This window comes from Trachinotus anak, unplaced genomic scaffold, assembly GCF_046630095.1.
Source record: "Trachinotus anak isolate AG129_WGS33_773 ecotype Australia unplaced genomic scaffold, CSIRO_AGI_Tana_v1 ptg000001l, whole genome shotgun sequence".
NCBI classification, from domain to species: Eukaryota; Metazoa; Chordata; class Actinopteri; order Carangiformes; family Carangidae; genus Trachinotus; species Trachinotus anak.
The window spans coordinates 152,494-172,716 of record NW_027273852.1 but is presented as its reverse complement, the minus strand read 5'-3'; the positions used below and the strand labels follow the sequence as shown (position 1 = coordinate 172,716).

The 20,223-nt window shown below is 40.2% G+C and overlaps 1 protein-coding gene across 17 annotated transcripts in view; it reads right to left on the bottom strand.

The window, feature by feature from the left end:
• lrrfip1a (leucine rich repeat (in FLII) interacting protein 1a) overlaps positions 1-20,223 on the bottom strand; it is a 43,341-nt gene that overhangs the window by 7,498 nt on the left and 15,620 nt on the right. For 2 of the 17 annotated variants that reach the window (XM_071477548.1, XM_071476311.1), the window contains exons 3-23: positions 15,902-15,919; positions 15,656-15,727; positions 14,366-14,407; positions 13,122-13,172; positions 12,809-12,844; positions 11,969-12,025; positions 11,327-11,368; positions 11,127-11,183; positions 9,074-9,133; positions 8,395-8,478; positions 7,709-7,771; positions 6,715-6,792; positions 5,549-5,647; positions 5,079-5,105; positions 4,575-4,700; positions 3,510-3,581; positions 2,590-2,760; positions 2,240-2,332; positions 1,893-1,985; positions 1,645-1,737; positions 1,230-1,374 (exon numbers count right to left, since the gene is read on the bottom strand). In XM_071477548.1, coding sequence (XP_071333649.1) covers positions 1,230-1,374; positions 1,645-1,737; positions 1,893-1,985; positions 2,240-2,332; positions 2,590-2,760; positions 3,510-3,581; positions 4,575-4,700; positions 5,079-5,105; positions 5,549-5,647; positions 6,715-6,792; positions 7,709-7,771; positions 8,395-8,478; positions 9,074-9,133; positions 11,127-11,183; positions 11,327-11,368; positions 11,969-12,025; positions 12,809-12,844; positions 13,122-13,172; positions 14,366-14,407; positions 15,656-15,727; positions 15,902-15,919 — 1,579 coding nt within the window. Of the gene's footprint in view, positions 1-1,229; positions 1,375-1,644; positions 1,738-1,892; positions 1,986-2,239; positions 2,333-2,589; positions 2,761-3,509; positions 3,582-4,574; positions 4,701-5,078; positions 5,106-5,509; positions 5,648-6,714; positions 6,793-7,708; positions 7,772-8,394; positions 8,479-9,073; positions 9,134-11,126; positions 11,184-11,326; positions 11,369-11,968; positions 12,026-12,808; positions 12,845-13,121; positions 13,173-14,365; positions 14,408-15,655; positions 15,728-15,901; positions 15,920-20,223 lie in introns of all 17 variants that reach the window. The other 15 variants (XM_071477497.1, XM_071476232.1, XM_071476470.1 and 12 more) reach the window with 14 other exon arrangements.

The following is a 20,223-nucleotide window of genomic DNA, read 5'->3' as shown; positions in this document are numbered from 1 at the left end:
TCTCTACATTTCTCTCATTGCACCTCAACAACCAAAGCTAATCAACAATCCATTAGTTTGTCTCTCACTACGTTCTGATTGTGGCACTCAGCTACAAGCCCACTGGTTTGTACTGAGGATGTAGATTTTTTTTTTAGTAAAGAAAAAAAAATCCTGAAACATGTGGGCACTGTAGTTTTTCATCAAACATTACCCAGACAGGATTAGATGCTGGGCATATGTTGGGGTCTGTTTTCAGGTGTGGATTAATACACATTTGGTGCGTTATTGAACAACAGCAGGACAGTGTTTGTGGGACTGATTCAAAATAAATACAGTGAACATGTTCATGGTAAAGCACAAACATCTCATCCAGTGCAACACTGGTTCACTGATGTGTTTTTAATAGCCTTTTGGACAAGAATAGAGCTCTATGGAGCAAAGGAATAAGTGTATAGACACATGTGTAAGTAGGATTTAGTTTAATTAAGATCCATCTTCCTCAGCAGATTGAGTTTGTTAAGTTGCTGTAAAATCGTAGATGCTCAAACATTTATTGTTCACTTTAACCCTTTCTCATCCATGATGAACAGCTACTAAATGGACCTGATGCTGAGATGATTTGTCACCTTCCAAGTTTCCAAAAATGATTTTTAATTCTGACGAAAAATACAGATCATCACCAGACTTATCCTTTAAGGTCAGTGCAAACCAGAGATATAGTGACACTTAACACTGCAGCAGCACAGCGCTGGGAACTGAAGAGGTCACTCCAAAATATAATAATAATAAAAATTATTATCATCATCATCATCATCATCATCATCATCATCATCATCATCATCATCATCACAGGTTATTGTTTTTCACCATTGTTGTTGTCATTGTTGCTGTTTTTCTTTTTGTTTTCTTTACTGTGTACAGCTTGTCTTGCACTAGTTGTGCGTTCTTTTGTGTATTGTATTTTTTTAACATCTACTCTGTGTGCCCTTTAATTGCCCCCTGGGAACAGATAAAGTTTCTTGAATTGAATTGAAATGAATTGTAAATGAGACATTTGGTATTCAAAAATTAAGATACCAATTATTAAAAAAAATAAAATAAAAGTAGTCTCACTACTCACTATTTATTTTTATATTAATGATGAACTGTCTGTTTTCTATTTTGGATTTTGGAGTGAAAGTCTTCAGCTCGTGTTATATGAAGCCATGCGTTTAGAAGAACAAAGCTTTTATTCCACAATGTTTTACCGAGCATGCTGTTCCCCTCTGTTGGGGGGGTCTGTGAATCCTGAGCTGGTTGGCGGGCAGAGTCTCCACCGGGGGACCCATCAACTTCTGCATCAACAATGTCCCCATTGATGTTTAGATCAGGTCCCAATACTATCCCATGTTTCTAAACAAAGTGAAAGGTCAAACGTTAGTCAAACAGATTACACACATTGAAAATAAGTTGGTGTACAGTAAATCCTGTGTATTTGGCTCTGATGGAAAAAAAGATAATTTGTATAAAAACAATTTGGAAAAAAATTAAAGCTAAAAATTAAATCACATTTTCATAAATTATATTTTTAGTAAACATAGAACGTATATGCACTGAAGAACGATGACCTTCTACCTTCCTTATATAATAATAACGAGGACTTCACACACTGACTCCCAGTACCTTCAAGATGTCTTTCAGCTTCACCACCTCCTCTCTGAGCTCGTCTCGCTCAGTTCGGATTGCGTCTGTGTATTCTTTCTGTCGCTCTAAGGCCTGAGCAGAGACCCGAGCAGCAGAGAGCACAGAGGAGGAGGGAATGTGTGGGAAAGAAGTGAAAGTGAAAGCAGGTGTTTAGTGTCATGCAAAGGAGATACTGAATTCAAGTTAATGAAACAAAGAACTGTAGGATGAGGGCTCAAGGGCCGTACCCCGATTTTTTTATCCTTCCACTCCACCGTCTCCTGCAGGTCAGATATTTCTCTAACAAAACCGTCCTGTTTCATACGCAGCTGACGGATCTCCTGAATGGCAGGAAGAGGAAAACAAAGTTGGAGAGGAAGAGAGAGAAAGCAAAAAGAGAAATACAGCGCAAGCACGTACAGGGGGTGAAAAGAAAAGAAAGGTGTGAAAAGCACCTCAAACATGCAGCTTCACGAAGTGATAAACTGAGATGCTGGTTCATACTTTCTGGTAAACATCTGTCTTTTTAATCCTGATACAAAGACCTAGTTCACACCTTAGAGACACATGTTCACAGTGGGAGACAGATACTCACATTTAGCAGCTCTTCGCTTTGTTTCAGCATCTCTTTCATTTCATTGAACTGGAACTGAAGGACGCTGTGGGCATGTTTCTCTCGCTCAAATTCCTGCAGGGAACAAGAGACAGTTTGACAATCAATAACTTCACACAAAAATATGCGACAAACATTATGAGAAAGCTGCTCCCATCGCTGTCAAGTGTGATGTCTGCAACTGATTCAGCAGTTTTCATTCCTACATCTGTGTCAGCAGAGGTTCTCAGTAAAGACAAGGTTTGTATGTAATCATCACCATGAGTCAGTCAGGTTTCCTACTATTCCTTCATCTATATAAACTAAATAAGATGAGGCTGTTGTATCTGCACCTTGACTTTCTCCTCGTATTCTCTGCGAGACTCGGACAGCAGTTCCTCCAGCTCCATCAGCGAGTCCTTGAGTGTGTCCACCTGGTACATCAGGTTGTTCTTCTCGTTGTCCAGCTGAGCGTTGGACACCATGGCTTTACGATACTTCTCCTCCACTTCTGTTAAAGCATCCTAATGTCATCACATAGAGAGAATATGAGGATATAACAGGTGCTGGCTCAGATATAACACCTCAGGCATCCTCAAAGAAAACTGTGGAGCCTTACTGTCCTCTATCAGGCAGTAAGTCTGTAGGAACACATGGATGCATCAGGTGGAGGCTTCGGACAATGCAGGAGAGTATTTGGAAGTTAAACCTGTGTAATTATCTGTATCTCACAACTGTCAGTACTAGAATAGATTTAAGTAAAGAAGTGAAGTCTGAAACACACACACACACACACACACACACACACACACACACACAAAAATGAAGAAAGACAGCAACATGCAGATGCGACTTTGCCAGTGCGATTGTCAGTTTGCATTTTCACACACACAGATTTGTGCCACTGTCAGTGTGTGTAATGTTTGTGTTGAGTCTGGAGCACCAGCGCTGCTCCTATAATACTGCATGGACAGTATTATATGCTTTACAGTTATGACAACAAACCCTTCATTGTTTATTTCAGTTTTTAATATGAAGGGCTCCAGACTCATCAAATAAACAGTTAGTTTATTGATCTGCAGTGGACGACACAGGATCTCACTAAACTACCCAGTGTGCTCTCTGGGTAAAGTAACTGTGATTTAGTTGACTGAATAAGGATTTGACCTATAGTGAGTTTAAAAAAAAAATCTACAGTAACTTGTGTAAGTCAGGGGTAGCAAACTCATTAGTTAACTGGGGGGGGAGTTCTGAGAGGGTCTCAGGCTTATACCTTGACTTCTTTAAGGTTCTGCATGTACTTGGTTTCCACATCCTGAATCTGATCCTTCAGTTCATGAATCTCCTGGTGAAGAGTGCAGCAGCAGTGAGCAGAGGAGCAGTGAGGCAGAGGAGAAGAGGAGCAGAGAGGAAGGGGAGGAGAGAGGAAGAGGAGCACAATGTGACAGTTTCAGGAAAGGTGAAGCAGAAAGTTTGATGACCAGACAATAATCACAGTGACAGTGTTTTGCAGAAAGAATGAAAATGGCACCTACACAGCAGAGAACAGCAGAGAAGAACATTTTTGATAAAATTGTGTTTTTCTTTTAACCTATTTCTTCTTTCTTATTTATTTATTTCTTTTCCCCATTCACTGAAATCGACTGAACGGTGGACTATGTATTAATTAAGGAAATCTTTATTAGAGAGATGACTTTGTGCCTATTCTACACTGGATTTCCTCCTGTGTGAACACTGAGCTTTAACTCTGGATGGTTTCTGCTCCGACACAGAGCTGCTGCCGTTTCCTGCTCTCACTTCTTAAAAGGGGCTGGACGGGTCATTTCGGTCAATATAGAAAAAATTACAGCACAACTGAAACCAAAAGTGACATGACTTTCATGTTGTAAATAAAACTATTGTATATCAAATAAATTACTCAAATAAATTGTGATGAAACTAAAAAAGTACTTTATACCTATTAATATATGACATTAATTTTAAACATTTTAAAGAATGCAGCCACAACACTGTTTGGGAGGCAAACACCATTAAAGCAAACAGAATGAATGCGATTGGTCAGACTGTTCTCTTTTGAAAAGCAAGTGACTGATATAATGAACACAGAACATCAACACTGCACCTTATCAAGTTTAATTCACTGTGGAAACCTAAATTGTGATCGACGGCAACTAATTTCTAAGCATCAACTGGCTCAGTTGAGTTAAATATTCCTATTGATTCCTGAGTGACTGTCCAATCATTTTTTTAATCAAAATCTTTCAATAACCCTGAGAGGGTGCAACATTAAAAACACATTCCAACAGGAAGTGTCCTCTGTGTCCCTTTTCAGCATTACCTTGATTTCTCGTATGGACGTCTCAGTGTCTGCAGTTATAGCCGTCTCTCCACTTCCTCTCCTGGAGGACGTCCCACCTAAAGAGGTGAGGGTCGCTGCAGTTAAAGCAGAAGCTGCTCGAGATCCCTGAGAAAGAGAGAGAAATTTTTTCTTTGACTTACACCATTAAGTCCAACATGTTGTATTGCCCCCTCTCATTATTAAAGTTCCTCTCCAGACACGTTTAAACTCCATAAATATTTTGGTATTCCCACATCTTCTCTTCCTCACTGAAAAATCTGGATCAGGCCTTATGCCCCACCCACCACTGGTTGCGCTAGGTTGACAGGTGAGACAGCAGCATGTATCAATATGATTAGTGGAGGAAATGTCAAAGAGACTATATTTGACAAATATTTGAGCCTCAGTCAGACCCAAAAACATCATATGGATGTTAACAAGGTTAAACACTTGATTTTCATCAGAGTCTTAAAAACACAACATTTAGTGAAGTGGTCCACTCACCTTCTCAAGATAATCTCTGTCCTCCACCTGTTGAGAGAAATAAAACAGAGTCAGAGCAAACAGAGGGTGATATAAAAGCCAAGAGGATGAACTGTGGAGGAAGGAAGGAAGTCCCACAATCCTTCTACAGGGAGCTCAGCAGATTTATCTTTATATTTCCTGGTGAAAAAGGAACACACAAACCAACACTTCCAAGTCGACCAATTTCCTTATTATTCATGGCCACAATATACATTTTTTAATATGCAACAACGGGAAAACGATTAGTAGAGTGGCATCAAAATACCTCGGAAATTAATATCACCACAACGTGAAATCCATCTGACACAACACAATCCTGTTACAAGACAAACTGTCTGTCTCCACACAAAGTGCACAAACAGGAAGAACGGGCAACAAAAAAAAAGCAACCAAGCAGTAACTCAGCTCACTTCACAGCCTCGGCCTCCTGCGAGTGCAAACCGACTCACATCTGAAAAGTCAGGAATAGTAACGTCGTCCAGGTCCCTGGGGAGGCCGCTGCTACTGGCCGCACTCCTCAAAAAACTGGCAACAGAGCCACAGTTGTCCTACATCAGCCACCAGGGGGCGAAACACAACAACAAGGAAACCAAACAGGGAGAAGGACAGCACTTCAGGAAAAAGCAGCCAGTCAGAGTCATGGGGAGACGCTGAGACAGTGGAGGATTATTTAGAAATATCATATATATTAACTCTGAAGTCTATTTCACCTTTTTATTTTTTTTTCTATCTGTCCCTATTGAAGAGCCATTATGAGCCAAAACACATAAATAATCATATTATCAAACTTCTATTTTGTATTTTCTCAAAGAAAGACAGGAAAGTGAACGAGCTGCATGTATGAAATAAAAGGGTCATTAAAACATTAATGAATGTATTATGTTGTCCATTAACTACTCCCATATATTCGTTATTTTAAATCACATTTCTGAGTCAACGTGATTCCTGGTTAATCACAGAGTTACTTTTTAAAATACTTAGTAAAGATACAAGATTTAGTGCTGATGAAGCCACAGCTTCCTAAACTGGTGGCTGATAAATCAACAAACATCTAAAAAAAACAAAATGTTTTTTTTTGTGACTGAGTCTGAACTGAAGCACTTAGCAGCGACAGGCTCGTAACAGATGGCTCCCATCAGCAGCTGCACTGTGGCTCTTCCAAAACCCAGTGAACTGGATTAATGACACACAGTCTGTGCACTGGACTTTTTCATAGATACATTTCAGGCATTAATGTGATTTTGTTGCAGGGAGTAAAGCTTCAGTGCGTGACTCACTAACTATACAGCAACTCATTAATATTGCTGTAACCACACTGCCGTGCAGGTCCACCAGGTAATACCTGCTTGCGCCAACAATTGATGTTTTGACACTGTCAGATTCTGTGAACCCTGCCAACTGTGAGTCACTGCAACATCCAGAGTGAACGCAGTGTTATTATGTATTGAATTCCTCTAAAGCCAAACAGTGCATCATAAACTAAATATTGTCGTATAAGAGCATCATGTTATTTTAAACACATTTGTCATGTCATGTTCATTCTTTTATACTGTGGGCTAATGCACTTTAAACCCCACTGAGCAGGCAGCAGAGTGTCTGTGGAGTGAGGGCTCACCACTGGGCTGGCGCGGGCTGAACTGGCCCTGCTGGAGGCTCTGGAGCTGGAGCTGCGGTAACTACTGTACTCTAAAGGCTGCAGAGGAAACACACTGTCATGTTTCTGTGTGTACGTGCAGTCAAACACATTCAAGAACGCACACACTTACACTAACAACACTGGTAGTAAATGCATCATGGGGAGAGAAGTGAGACCACAATTCAGAATCTAAATCACTGTTAGTTTAGTGCATTAAGTCCCATTTGATCAGCAGATACAGAATATACACTTTGTTTTGAGCTAGAATTAGATCAAACTACAGACTTAAAGGTCCCAGAAAGTCTAAAGGTAGATGTCCATGTGTTTTTTTATTATAAAGCAGGTCTAGGTTCTATATTAATACTTTGAAGTATCAAAGCTTTGGTCCACAGAGAAATGTACACAGCCTGTATTCACAAACTGAGCCTTAAAAGGAGCCGTCAGGACTTCTGTAACTTTGTGATGTCACAATAAAACAGTCACCATGCTTGCAGCCACGTGCCAAGCCCCGCCCACCTGGACCCACCATCCAACCGTGCAGGATTTGGTTTCGCTGAGTGTTTACCAGAAATATGCTGTATTTTTATTTGATCACTCAGAAAACAATCAGCCAATCAGAAGACAGGCTCAGAGCCTCAGCGACCTGTTGTTACTAGAGCTCCAGAGAGAAGTCTGAGAGAGGAGATGTAAAACTACACTGAGAAGATTTTTGGTTCTTAAAACCACAAATTTATCTGCTTATGAATATCAACACTTCAAAATAAAAAAAGTCTAAAATATGGGACCTTTAAAGAATTTTCCATGGAGCAGCAAAAACCACTCTATCAGTCATGGCACTCAAAATTGAATGAAGGTCTTAGTAATGTAAGAACAAAACAAAAACAATTCTAAATTTCACAAAAAAACAAAAAAAACAAAAAAAAACTTCACACTTAAAGTCACTCTCAGTTGTGTCAAATCAACACAATCTTACATGGCAGCTGGAGCCTGTGACTCGCCGTGGTCCACTGCAGAGACTGTCTTCATACAAGGAGCTCTGCACATGTGACATGTCACACACAGACACACACGCGCACACACACACACACACAGTATAAGCAGTATGTTTGTGCAGACGATGGCTTTTCTCTGATGCACACTTTATTACATGCTTTTCTACTCAGTTGTGAAGCCTACAGCCTGCCCTCAGTGCCTGATATGTGGCTTTAGTTAAAACTCAAATATACAGTGGTGTGCAGTGACTGAGTGAGTTTAAAAAGTTTAACTGGAAGTTCTTGACTTAACCGTCAAATCCTTTGCTCTTGAGACAAACAAACTCATTATTATTAGCTCATAAGAACAGTGGTGTGAGTTAACACTGAGTGGAAGCAACAGTGGGTAAAAGGTGAGCTGGAAATGAATGGAACCAACCCTACGATAGAGCTGCTGGCTCATCTGACTGAGTGACCTGTAGAACTGCAAAAAGTTTATTTGCAGGAGAGAAGACAGCAGGTGAATGAAGAGAGACTTAACTTCACTACTATAAATTCACTTTTCTTCTGTCTCCTCCTAAGAGGGTTTAAGGCCAAGCTGCAGAGGAGCAGCAAAGCTTTGTCAAGTGTTTTTTTCACCCATGTGTTTACGTGTACGCGTCCATCTGGCGTTTGTCTGTATACAGACCTGATAACCATTCAAAGTTGAACCGGGATTTCTGGAGGAGGACAGACCATTGAGACTGTACAGGTCAGAGGAAGCATAAGCGCTCTGAGGTGAGGAGAGAGGAAGAAGGAAGAGAAGGAAGAGAAATGAGCCAAGAGTTGTGTAACAGCAATGAGTAAGAAGCATTGTAGTGCAACTCAAACTTTCTCCATGTATGTGAAGCAAACCACAAACGCACACAGATGCACAAACCAATTAAACTAATGCTCCATTTCAACCTATAATCAAGCTTTTGTGCCTCCTTGCCAGCAAAAGTCAAATGCTGCAGACATTCATCTCTGAAGCTTGTTTTTAATACAGAAACACAACTCGACAATCAGTGTGCTTGCCAAAATGTGTGAACTGACAAAGAAAAGACTGCAACAGAGTAAGTTAAAAACATGTCACTGTACAGACTCTGAGTCAAGACAACAGGAAGTTTTGTAAAATTTCAACATAAAAAAAAAACAAAATACATGCACAAATGTACTGTATTCCTTAGAGAACGCCTCGATTAGAAATCACGACATGCCTCAGCAAGAAAAACAATCAAATCACAGGCAGAAAAATCTACACTGCAAATCGTTAATGATCACAACCGTAGACTTTAAGATTAGTACACACCACAGGCTGTTAGTGGTGTGAGTGCAGCGCCACCCACCGGCTGCAGATCTAATCTGGAGGCACGGGACACCCGGCTGTCATCACTCAGTCTGGAGCTCTGAGAGTTTGGGGAGCACAGGCAACAACATCAACATCCCTCAGCTGCACACAGCTGTACTTCAGTATTAACAAGTTCAACTTCATGGCACATCACAAGCTGTTATTTATATGTAGCCTCCCAACCATAAGTATTTGGACAGTTACACATTTTTTAGGTTCATTCTAAAAAAGCAACTACACACAGGAAAACAGGAAAATGTCAAAGTACAAGTCATTTGCACGGTGGAGAAAAACTCCTTTATGACTGCACAGCAAGTCAAGAATGTTCTCCAGAATGTAGGCGGACATGTTTCCTTATCATGATCACAAAAAGACTTCATGAGCACAACCCAAAGGGATTCACCACAAGATGTAAACCTATTGGTAAACCTCAAAAACATAAGACTAGACAGCAGTCTGCAAAAACATAAAAAATGGTTCTATGTAGAATCTATGATAGGACGAAGTTCTACAGACTGATGAAAATAAAATAAACCTCTGTCAAAATGATGGAAAGAGGAAAAGTGTGGAGAAAAAAAGAAGCAGCTCTTGATTTAAAGCCACCACCTCATCTGTCAAACATGGTGCTGGTTCTGGCTCAGGAACTGGTACGCTGGGATTTTTTGATGATTTCACTGCTGATGGAAACAACAGGATGAATGCAGAGGTCTACAGGAGCTCAGATTCGCTCTCATGCATCAAAAGTCATTAGACCACATTTCATCATTCAGCAGGACAGCGATCCTAAGCATACGGTCAAAGCAGCCAAAAGAGGTTTTCAGGACGAGGAGGTGGAAAATCCAGTGGAGATCCTAGACTCTGGGAGGCACACTGAAGACAACCCCAACCTCCCACATGCTGAATATTGTCAGATACTACAATTTACAGATGTCCAATAAACACCTCACATGCAGACAATAGGTGGATTCTAGCTACAGCACACATCATCAGAGGCCCTACTTGGGTGTTTTTGGTGCAACAGCAGTGCACTGTGTAGCATCTTTGTAGGAGGTTTACGGGGGTTTATAGTTGTCATTGCAAAATCTGCCAATATGAGGGGCCATCAGGGGCCCCCTTTTCCCTTCCTTTGAATATTAATATTAATTATATTATATTATATATTAATATGAAGATTTTGTTTGACACTATGTGTTAAAATGACTGTATCTACAACACAGGCCTTTGTATATTGATGTAAACCTACTCAAAGTAGAGCTGAGACTTGGGGCTTTAATGTAGAATCTATTATTTTATTTCAAACTGAATGTGCAGAAGAACAACTAATGTAACTGTCCAAATACTTATGGTCTTGACTCCAGCTTTTAGTTTGGAGACTCATTATATCAATACTGGGTTTAATGGAAAACTAACATATCCTTGAAAGAACACTTTTCGTCAGACAGGGCCAGAAATAACAGTGTAAAATTAATGAAGCAGGTTTTCAAGCCATTTAACATTATCACCAGGTCCCAGTGGTTTCCTGAACAAACTTTAGTTCTTCCTTTTACAAGAAAGATAACAAGGATGAATGAAGAAGTCATTATTTCTTGTATTTTAAACACATTTGTCATTTAAAGTTGCCAGGTCTTCTTCTTTGTTTTATTTCAAGCAGGCTTTTATCTATGACTTATTGTAGCCTTCCATAGGAAAGTACTGTTCATTTCTCCAGGTGATTAAATTCCTTCGCACAAACTGAACTCTGCACAGAAATAGGAGCTGGGAAATTCAGTCATCTTCAAGAGGTTTTTCACACAAAGAAACCCCACAACATCTTCCTCTGCTTAATGGTTCTTAATGATCTCAACATGTCGCATCCTGTTTCAGTCTGGCCACAATCACACAACCCATCAAAGTTGCCAGGTGACTAGATTTCATACCAAAACACTGTGGTTTTTCCGGCCCACTCAACAGACCAGTTTGCCCTCAATACAAACAGCAAAACTAGATATTGTTTTGAAGACAATGAGGACAGAGCTGGTCAGTAACACGGATCAGAGGAGGCCAACACGCACCGTCAGGTCCAGCCTGGAGGAGCGAGACACTCTGCTGTCATCACTGAGTCTTGAGCTCTGACAGCGCGAGAGAGGAGAGAATCGTGAGTGACAGGATTCTCCAGGAGGCATCACAGAGTTAAAAAAAAAAAAAAAAAAAAAAAGTTCCTTATTCTACAACACAGATGTCTGCACACTCAGTTGAACACACAGCTACTAACCCTGCTGGATATGACGCTGTAATCGTCATCATAGCCGTTCCTCTGCGAATAAAGAAGATGAGTAAGAACAACACTGATATGAAAGCATATCACCACCAGATTTTGAAATTTAAAAGCCTGTGAATTTCTAGCAATGAAATTTTTTTGCATTGAAATTATGTATCTGAAAATTTGAAAATTGAATTCAACCCATTTCTTCCTTATTTTTAAATTATGAAAAATTCTGAATGAAAAACTCAAGCTGTAAGAAATTTGAATCATACATATTCAACTAGCTCAAGTTCAGATTCCAAAATGCGAGTTAAAAATTCAGTTTCAACAATTGAAATACTGAGAATAAACAACTGATTCTGTCTCAAATTGAACTAATATCCAGCCAATCAAGTTAAGCTCCACTGGTCATGTGACAGATGTTGAATTTTTCATTCTGAATTTGTGAACATTGAAAAACAACAATGAAATAAGTTCTTGAATTTTCAAGAGTTGAATTCAGAATATAAAAAAAAAACAACTGATATAATTTCAATGCAAAACAATTCAACGCTAGAAATTAATGGGCTTTTAAATTTCAAAATGTGGTGGGACAGATTTGCTTCCATGCACTGATGCCAATCCATTTGTGCAGTTTGAGCTTTTACATACATCTTTGTCTTTGTGCTTATGTTTCTTCTTTTTCTTGGACTTCTTATGTGAGGAGCCCTTAGAGTGAAAAAGGAGATTGAGAACGATGAAGGGTGAAAACACGCTAATCTTTTCTCACGCCAAAACCAGAATAACAACCTGACATCATTAACTTGCCTGGAAAACACAGACAACACACATTACATCCACATGCACAATGGACTCTTCACACTGGTAAAAAGCATTCTCAGGTTGCAGTGTATTAACATGCAATAATAATGCTAATAACCAACTGAGCCAAATATTCAAGATCTATTATTCCCATCCAAATGATTAGTATGAAGAATTTTTCCACTATTACGTAGTACAGAAAAAAATGTAACATTTAGAGACATAACAGAGGCTAAAATAGCACCGACTGTGTTTTGGTTGGAACGACATGGCTCCAACATTGTGTTCCTTTTGTCAAAATCAAATCTATCTGACTCTCGAGGTAGGCAATGTTCCTTCACAACAGCAAAAACAAACACATGACCAAACATAGCCCCTTCACAGAATCACATCAAACTAAGTTAGACCACATTCATGTATCGTTTCCCACATGCTGCGACTATTCAGTCTTTCCTTTACAAGCACAGACTCACACGACAGAACATAAAACCCAGAATGTTCTATTACTAAAAGCCATTTAATTCATAAGTTAGACAAAAAGTTTAACACACACACACACACACACACGCTTTGTATTAAGGAGGTAAATGTAAGACCAAACCAGCTGTCAATCAAATAACACACCTTCAAGCCGGGGGGGTTAAAAATGAATCCACAGCCTATGTTTAATGATCAATAATCAGCCCTTACCCCTCCACCATACGCCCCGACTGCATCAAGATCCGACTGTTGCAAAAACACATCATCATCATCATCATCATCATCATCATCATCATCATCATCATCATCATCATCATCATCACCACCAACATGTGTCACCCACACTGACAGCACCTTGTTAAGTTATCAAGGACAGACAGACTGCCTCCACATCACCAAAGGCTTAAGAGGACGAGGTCCATTCATTGTAATTCAAAAAGCAGAGGTGCTTGATAATGAGCGACAGGAACAAAAAAAAGTTTGAAGAAATTTTTGTTGCATGTGCTGTTTGAATCATACTGACCCTGACACTGCCCCGGCTTCCCACTGACATCCGCTCATCTTCGTCTGAGAGCTGTGTGAGAGAGCAAGAGATTGAAATTGACAGTTAGAGCATGGAGACGGGACACAGTGTATCATGATCACGAACAACGACACTGAACAGTGGATTCTGACAGGAGGGATCTACAGTAGCCCTGAGTGCTCAACACACTGCAACCTAAGAGAATACATGCAAATAAAGCAAACACAAACAAACTCAGAAAACTTCTTTATCAATAAAAGCACATGTGCTGCAATAAAACAACACAACCAAATACTCAAACACGCTGCAAAAACTCACAACAGAACGGAAGCGTTTCCAGGGGACACTAAAAAGTGATGAACCTGGCTTGCTTATTTGCATGTGTTTTCTTCAGTTGCAGTGTGTTGAGCTCTCAGGGCCACCATAGAGATCCCAAACAATTGTTCTAATGTCGTTCTGTGTCACCTTTGTTTTTCTGGAGATCATGAACTTAAGGGCAAAAAGATCATTATTATGATTTCCTACAGCACGTTGTAATGAATACATAAAAGCTAATAGTCAAAGAATGTCTGAGTCTGTTAGCCCGGCTTGCTAAGGTAGGTCTGGTAAAACAAAAAACAAAAAATAAAAAAGAATTCCTGTACTATAGAGATACATACATATCTGAACATACTGTAATAAATTCAGCATAGTTTCATAGTTTGATTTAAACAAAAGAGGATAAACAAAATGCTTCTACTTTGCCATTTTTTCAATTGTTGTTAAGCTAATGTTGGAAGCTAATGAAATTCGACACTTTGCATAAAGCAATTTCAATTTTGGAATTGGTTTTGTGAAAATATAGATTATCCTGAATTTAACAGTTAACATAGAGGGCATTTTAAGTTTATATATAGCAATAAGTGCAAATTAAACCAAGAGCACATTAGAAAACAGGAAGACTTCTTACTAATAAAATGAAATAAAACAGGGACAATTAGTGACTAAGACCTGTTGCTTATATATAAGCCTTTTACAAATAAAGGATCCATCAGCAGATGTAAATAACAGCCACTATTTGAGAATTTACAATATGTATTTTCATTACTATATGTTTTTTATGACACAGTACTGCTGAATCTGTCAGTCTGAAGCTGACATACGATAACTAGTTTCTCCCTGTTGTGTTTTTCCAAATGATGGAAGACGTATCACTGTACAGAGAAAAGGCATGAGGAGGTGGAAATAGAGGGAAGGCTACAAACCATGTGTATCTGTGAAGAACGTGAGTATCTCTCACTGTCCTCCTGGATGAGGGGAGGGAGGGAGGGAGGGGTAAAGATGAAGAAGAAGGGTGATGAGGAGTGTGCAGGAGGAGAGAGATGTCAAGGATCAATGAAACAGATGGATGAGGAAGATAACTGCCAGTCCAGGGAGGTATCTTTACATTCCAGCCCAAGAAAATACTTTTAAAGTCACTGAAATCAGTTTGTTTTTATTCCCTTTCAGGACCATGATACTTCCATATATTGTAATGGTTTTGGTCAATTAAAATGAGGTGTAATATTAGGCAGGAATGTCCAAATGTACCTTTATAGGATGGGTTCTGACAGCACTGACTAGCACAGCTCATGTAGCTGCAGCACTGTGCAGACCAGACGCTGTTTTCCCCCGTACCAAAGGGAAAATGAGTCAGGGCAGGGTTAATGAATCTCACAGAGCACCCTGTCAGCACACTGACATCTCGGTGGTTTAGTGAAAGAAAAACAGAGATGTCTTCATTCCCAACCAACCAAACTGCCTAAAAGATAAGGGATCTGAAAAGATCCAGATTTCGTATTAGATCAAATGCCATTGAACTCCATACTATGTAGACTTTATTGCAAAAGACTCAACACCACATGAAGTGAAACAGGTTAGTTAACTTTTTTTCTCCAGGGCTTGATGTAAAGGACACTCTCACGCAGAATCAGCCATGCATGTTCTTAAGAGTATCACACTCAACCAGCAATCCAGCCGACAAACCCACTGACACGCAGAGTTAACTATGACAACATGAAGAGAAACACAAAAACACTGTTTTCACCTCAAACTGTAACAAAATCTCATCACGCTTCTCAATGTATAAGTGAATTATTTCAGTCAAAAACACACCATGTTAGTCAAAGTAGTCACACACACACTAAATATCCTCACTGTTTTGTCTGAACCTCTGTCATGATGTGGGACAATTCAAACCAAGTAATTAAAGTGGTAAATTCAACACAAAGTCAATCCCATGCAGTCTCACACCAGTGGGGCAGATGGTCAAGCCAAACAGGCTCCCTGCTCCTTTCAGTAAGTGGATTATCATTAATGGCCAAAGCTTTGATTCATTATAATCTGTTATTTTCTAAAAAGGCTTATCGGGATGATCGGGAATTCAAAAGCAGACTCTGCGCACTGTAAAAAACTGCCAACACACACACAGAAAATATGTCAAACAGACACATGCATAGTGTTTAGTACGTGGGAGGTTTGTTTTAAGTGTTGCCATCACAGCACGGAAACTGTACCATCCATTGTTCAATATCTCCCCATTTGTTGTCGGCACGGTCATCGAATTTGGTGTTCAAGCCATAATACTTCTAATAAGAGACAAGAAAGGAGGGCATGAGAAACACAGTTCAGAAAACCCAGCACAGGTAACAGACTTCTGTTACTCTCTTGGGGCAAAATTTGAAGCAAATGCATTGGATTATTGCATAACCGAGCTCAAATCAAATACTGTCTGTGGTGGGAAAGAGGAAGAGGAGGCCTACCTTCTGCACCTGAAAGATCTACACAGCGACACCGATGAGGGGTAGAGGAAAGAGAGTGAAACATGAAAACAGGAGAAAATAAATCAGCTTCAAAGATGACAGGTGGTGGAGAAAGATATGTAGTTGTGTGCCATTGGGAAGTCAGTCAGAGAGAGACGTGCAGAAAAAAAAAAAACACCAGAGGAGCTCAGGAATGTGAAGTACCCCCCCTGCACTGCAGGACCAACAGCAAAAGACCCTAGACCACGAGTTCACTGAATCTAAAGACCTATCAGACTTAGCATGAACAGCGTTTTCCCATGGTGCTGCTATGTCACTTTCAAGTCCATGTTCCCGTGACTGACAGATCCTGGTACAGACGACTTCCACTGTGTCCTCAAAACCTCTGAAGTCTTCCTTCACGTTTCCTTCTTTTTACTGATACATCCAGAATCAGCTTTCAGAACATTTTGTTATCGATATAAAACAGATTAATTAAAAAAAAGAAACATTACAGCACAGGAGAATGAGGTGGACACTTCCTGCACTCACCTGTGGGAGCGGAAGCAAACAAATTAAATCTGCTGCAGTATCCAAATTCTTGTCTTTGTGACTGACCTGCCCTTAAATCCATCAAAGCTACTTCAGGCCATCATGAAACATAATAAATAAAATTAATTTCTGTTTGTTCATCTATCAAAAACAACAATCAACCACCACTTGCTGTGGTTCACTGCAGCTTCATTTACCATTTGTGACGAACACACTTGCTTTTAAATTAAACTGCCTTCTGTCTCTCATGTCTCTAAATACCCCCACTGACCAAACACAACACGCACTGAAAACACACCCCACCCTTACTGTTGCACTTTCCATCCCATCGCACCAGTGCTTTAATCCAGATTTACTGCCACTGTCTCCTTGTGTGCTTGCCCAATATACAGATTTCCTGATTTGTGATTCAGGCTTTCAGAAATCGATTTGCAGCTGACCTCTTTGTCCACCGCATCATCAGCTGGCTCAGAGGACTTGCTGCATTTGTCTACTAATGAAAACAAAGTCATTCTCACTTCCAAGATGGTGACATTAAGTTGTAGAAGTCAGATTTATTTATGAAATATCACAATATAAATGGCTGAGAATGCCAGGAATCTCTGATGCATTACAACTGTTGAGTACAGGAATAATATCATAAATCAATTTCATAATATTCCCATTAAAGGTCCCATAATTTACACTTTCCTGTATTGATATCCATTAGAAGATGTAGAAGATGCTCTGAGCCTCTCTTTTGATTGACTGACTGTTTTCTGAGTGACTGAATAAAGATATAGCAGATTTCAGGCAAACACGAAACAAAACCCTGCAAGGTTGGATGGTGGGTCCAGGTGGGCGGGGCTTGGGGCATGACTGCGAGTGGTGACTGCTTTGTTGTGACATCACAAAGTTCCAGAAGTCCTGACGGCTCGTTTTAAGGCTCAGTTTGTGAATACAGGCTGTTTGCATTTCTCTGTGGACTGAAGCTTTGATACTGTCACAGTATCAATATAGAACCTAGACCTGCTTTATAATCAAAAACACATTAACATTTACCTTGAAACTATATGGACTTTCAAATATCCCTATTCTTCCATCAGCAGAAGGAAAAAAAAGTACACACATCTCTGCTTTCAATTAAAAAGCAAAATATGTTGTTTCCAATTTGAACAACAGTAAATATGAAGATCAAGATGCACCAGAGCATCATGTGGCACAGAGATGATTAATGCACAGTCCAGTAGAGATTAATAACTGACCGGAGGGATCTTGTCCACTACTTACATGTCTGGACACCCAATTAGCAACTGAGCCAGGCACCGTCATAAGCCCATTCATGAAATGGGTTACACAATCTGCTGACATGTTTGACACTGTTCTGTTTAACTCACCGAGCTCCCCTTCTTGATCGGAGGGGTTCCTGGGCGCCCGGTTAGGGCAGCCCTCAGCCCCCTCCCTGCCAGCCGACGCCCGGCCGTCCTGCTGCCCTCAGGGTACCAGGAAAGGTCGCATCCTTCAACAGTCAGCAGGTGAGACCACAGTCGGTCATGTAGGCGAGCTCACAGTAGGACGCAGCAGTGAGATTTCAGCTCAGAACAAGAGAGGCAACCACACGCTGCTGGTCTGCGGCTATACGGCCAATAATCCACCTTTAAGTTCTGCCTTCAGTGTGCGAGAAAACATCCAAACGCCCTGAAGGTGGCTGAGAGCGCAGCAACCCATTGCTCATGTCAACGACACCGCAACAACAACAACTGCTCCACTGGACCAAGGAGTGCAGCCTGCTAAGCTACTTTAGAACTCAGCTAAAGGGTTTAAAGACACACACACCCACACACACACCCACCCTGACCAGACTCAGCTTAACAATGACCGTTAATCCACTGCGTATGACTGTGTGCACACTGTTGTTGTTTGGGCTCACCACCTGTGTTTTGAATGCTGGTGTGGCCTGAGCGCTGATTATCCCAGTAAACCTTAGTGGAAGAAGAGTCTGTAATAGTGTCGAGTAAAATATCTACTCTATTAAATACACTGAACAAAAATATAAACACAACACTTCTGTATTTGCTCCCATTTGTCATGAGTTGAAATGAAAGATTAAGACTTTCTTTAACTACATAAAAGACGTCTTTCTCTTCAATGTTGTTCACAGATGTGTTTAAATCCATGTCAATGAGTGTTTCTCATTTGCTAAGATCATCCATCCAGATGTGGCATATCCAGATGTTGATTACACAGTATGATTATTGCACAGGTGTGCCTTGGGCTGGTAACAATAAAAGGCCACTTTAAAATGTGCAGTTTTATTTTGAAAAATGTGTGACTGTGTGGCTTGGGCTACAGGTGAGCACTTTATTTTTTTGGGAGGGGGGGCAGGTGGGGTCATGGATCAGAAAACGAGTCAGTATCTGGTGTGACCACCATTTGCTTCGTGCAGTGCGACAAAATGTTACATATACTCTGATATAGAATTTTATTCATTTTGCCAACCCCTAGAAGAGGACTTCTTTTGTCCCAACCATCACACTTACAACAGGACACATTACTGAGGGAGGGGGTCTGAGTTGAAGGCTGCCTGGGCTACATGTATTAACACTTTTAGGAGCCTAGGAACTGGACACAGAAGTTGGGCAACCTTCAAAAGTTCAGTCTCACCAGGTGAGAAGCAGAAGTCTGTTTGTGTGTCTGGAATTACCTCCAGGTTAAGAATAGAGAACTAGGAAAAGTTCGACTCCCCACGGTACAGATCAGAGGTGCTAGAGCACAGAAACAAAAACACAAGTAATACCCCACTGATCTGCAGTACAAACACACAACCACACACAGACTTCTCAGCTGTGCACCTGGTTCCACACAATATCATGCCAACCCTGAGTCTGGAGGTGCTGGACGCTGAGGTCATCTCTTTAGTCGTTTATATTTATCTGTGATGTATAATTTTGGCACTACCTATTGGCAAACAGGAGCTTAATATTTTATTTATCTTATTAAAAAAAAAAAAAAAAAAAAAAAAAAACATCAAACATTTAAGACCTGTTTTCCAAGGTCTGATTAAGGTCTGGTCATTTCTGAATCGAATCAGAGTCAGAGGCCTCCAGATATCAGCTATGGTGGCCAACCAGATGAGTAAATATGAGCAGTACAGCTGCATTATGTATTGTATATACTGGAGCTACATAAAGAGACACAGGGGCTGTACTGAAAAATGTCCATCCAAACACACATATTACACGTAACAGTAAGTATTATGGATTGACTTCAAAAGTTTCCATTTAAAGACTTGGAAGATTTCTGTGAATTTGGCCTGATATTAACTGGAAAAGGCTCAAACCCCTCTTGAACGAGTAATTAGTGAGCCTCTTTAAGGACTTTCTACTCATTGCTTTGGCGGACTGTGTGCTAATCCACACAGCAGGAGCCTACACTGTAAAAAAATATCTTCCATCAGAGGAGTTTTATTTGATTCTTTTAAAGTGATATTTTATTATTGGAAATGTTGAATGTGGATAAAACTAAGAAATTAAGAATAAATAAATCTTCCAATATCTAATGTATCTTTTCATTTTGCATTTTGTAAATAAGATTTCGGAAGAAACACTTATCAAAATGAATTCCCAGGACCTGGTGGGATTGGTCATGACATTTGGTGAGGTCAGGTGGGTCCTTCATTAGTTGGTCCTTACTTAATCTGTACATAATGTGTTTCTTCTTATTTACTTCCTTTCCTGCTATTTCAAACCCAACCAGTGCTGTTCAAAGCCTTCAGTTATAGAGTTCTGTTAACGCCTCTGACCTACGACCCA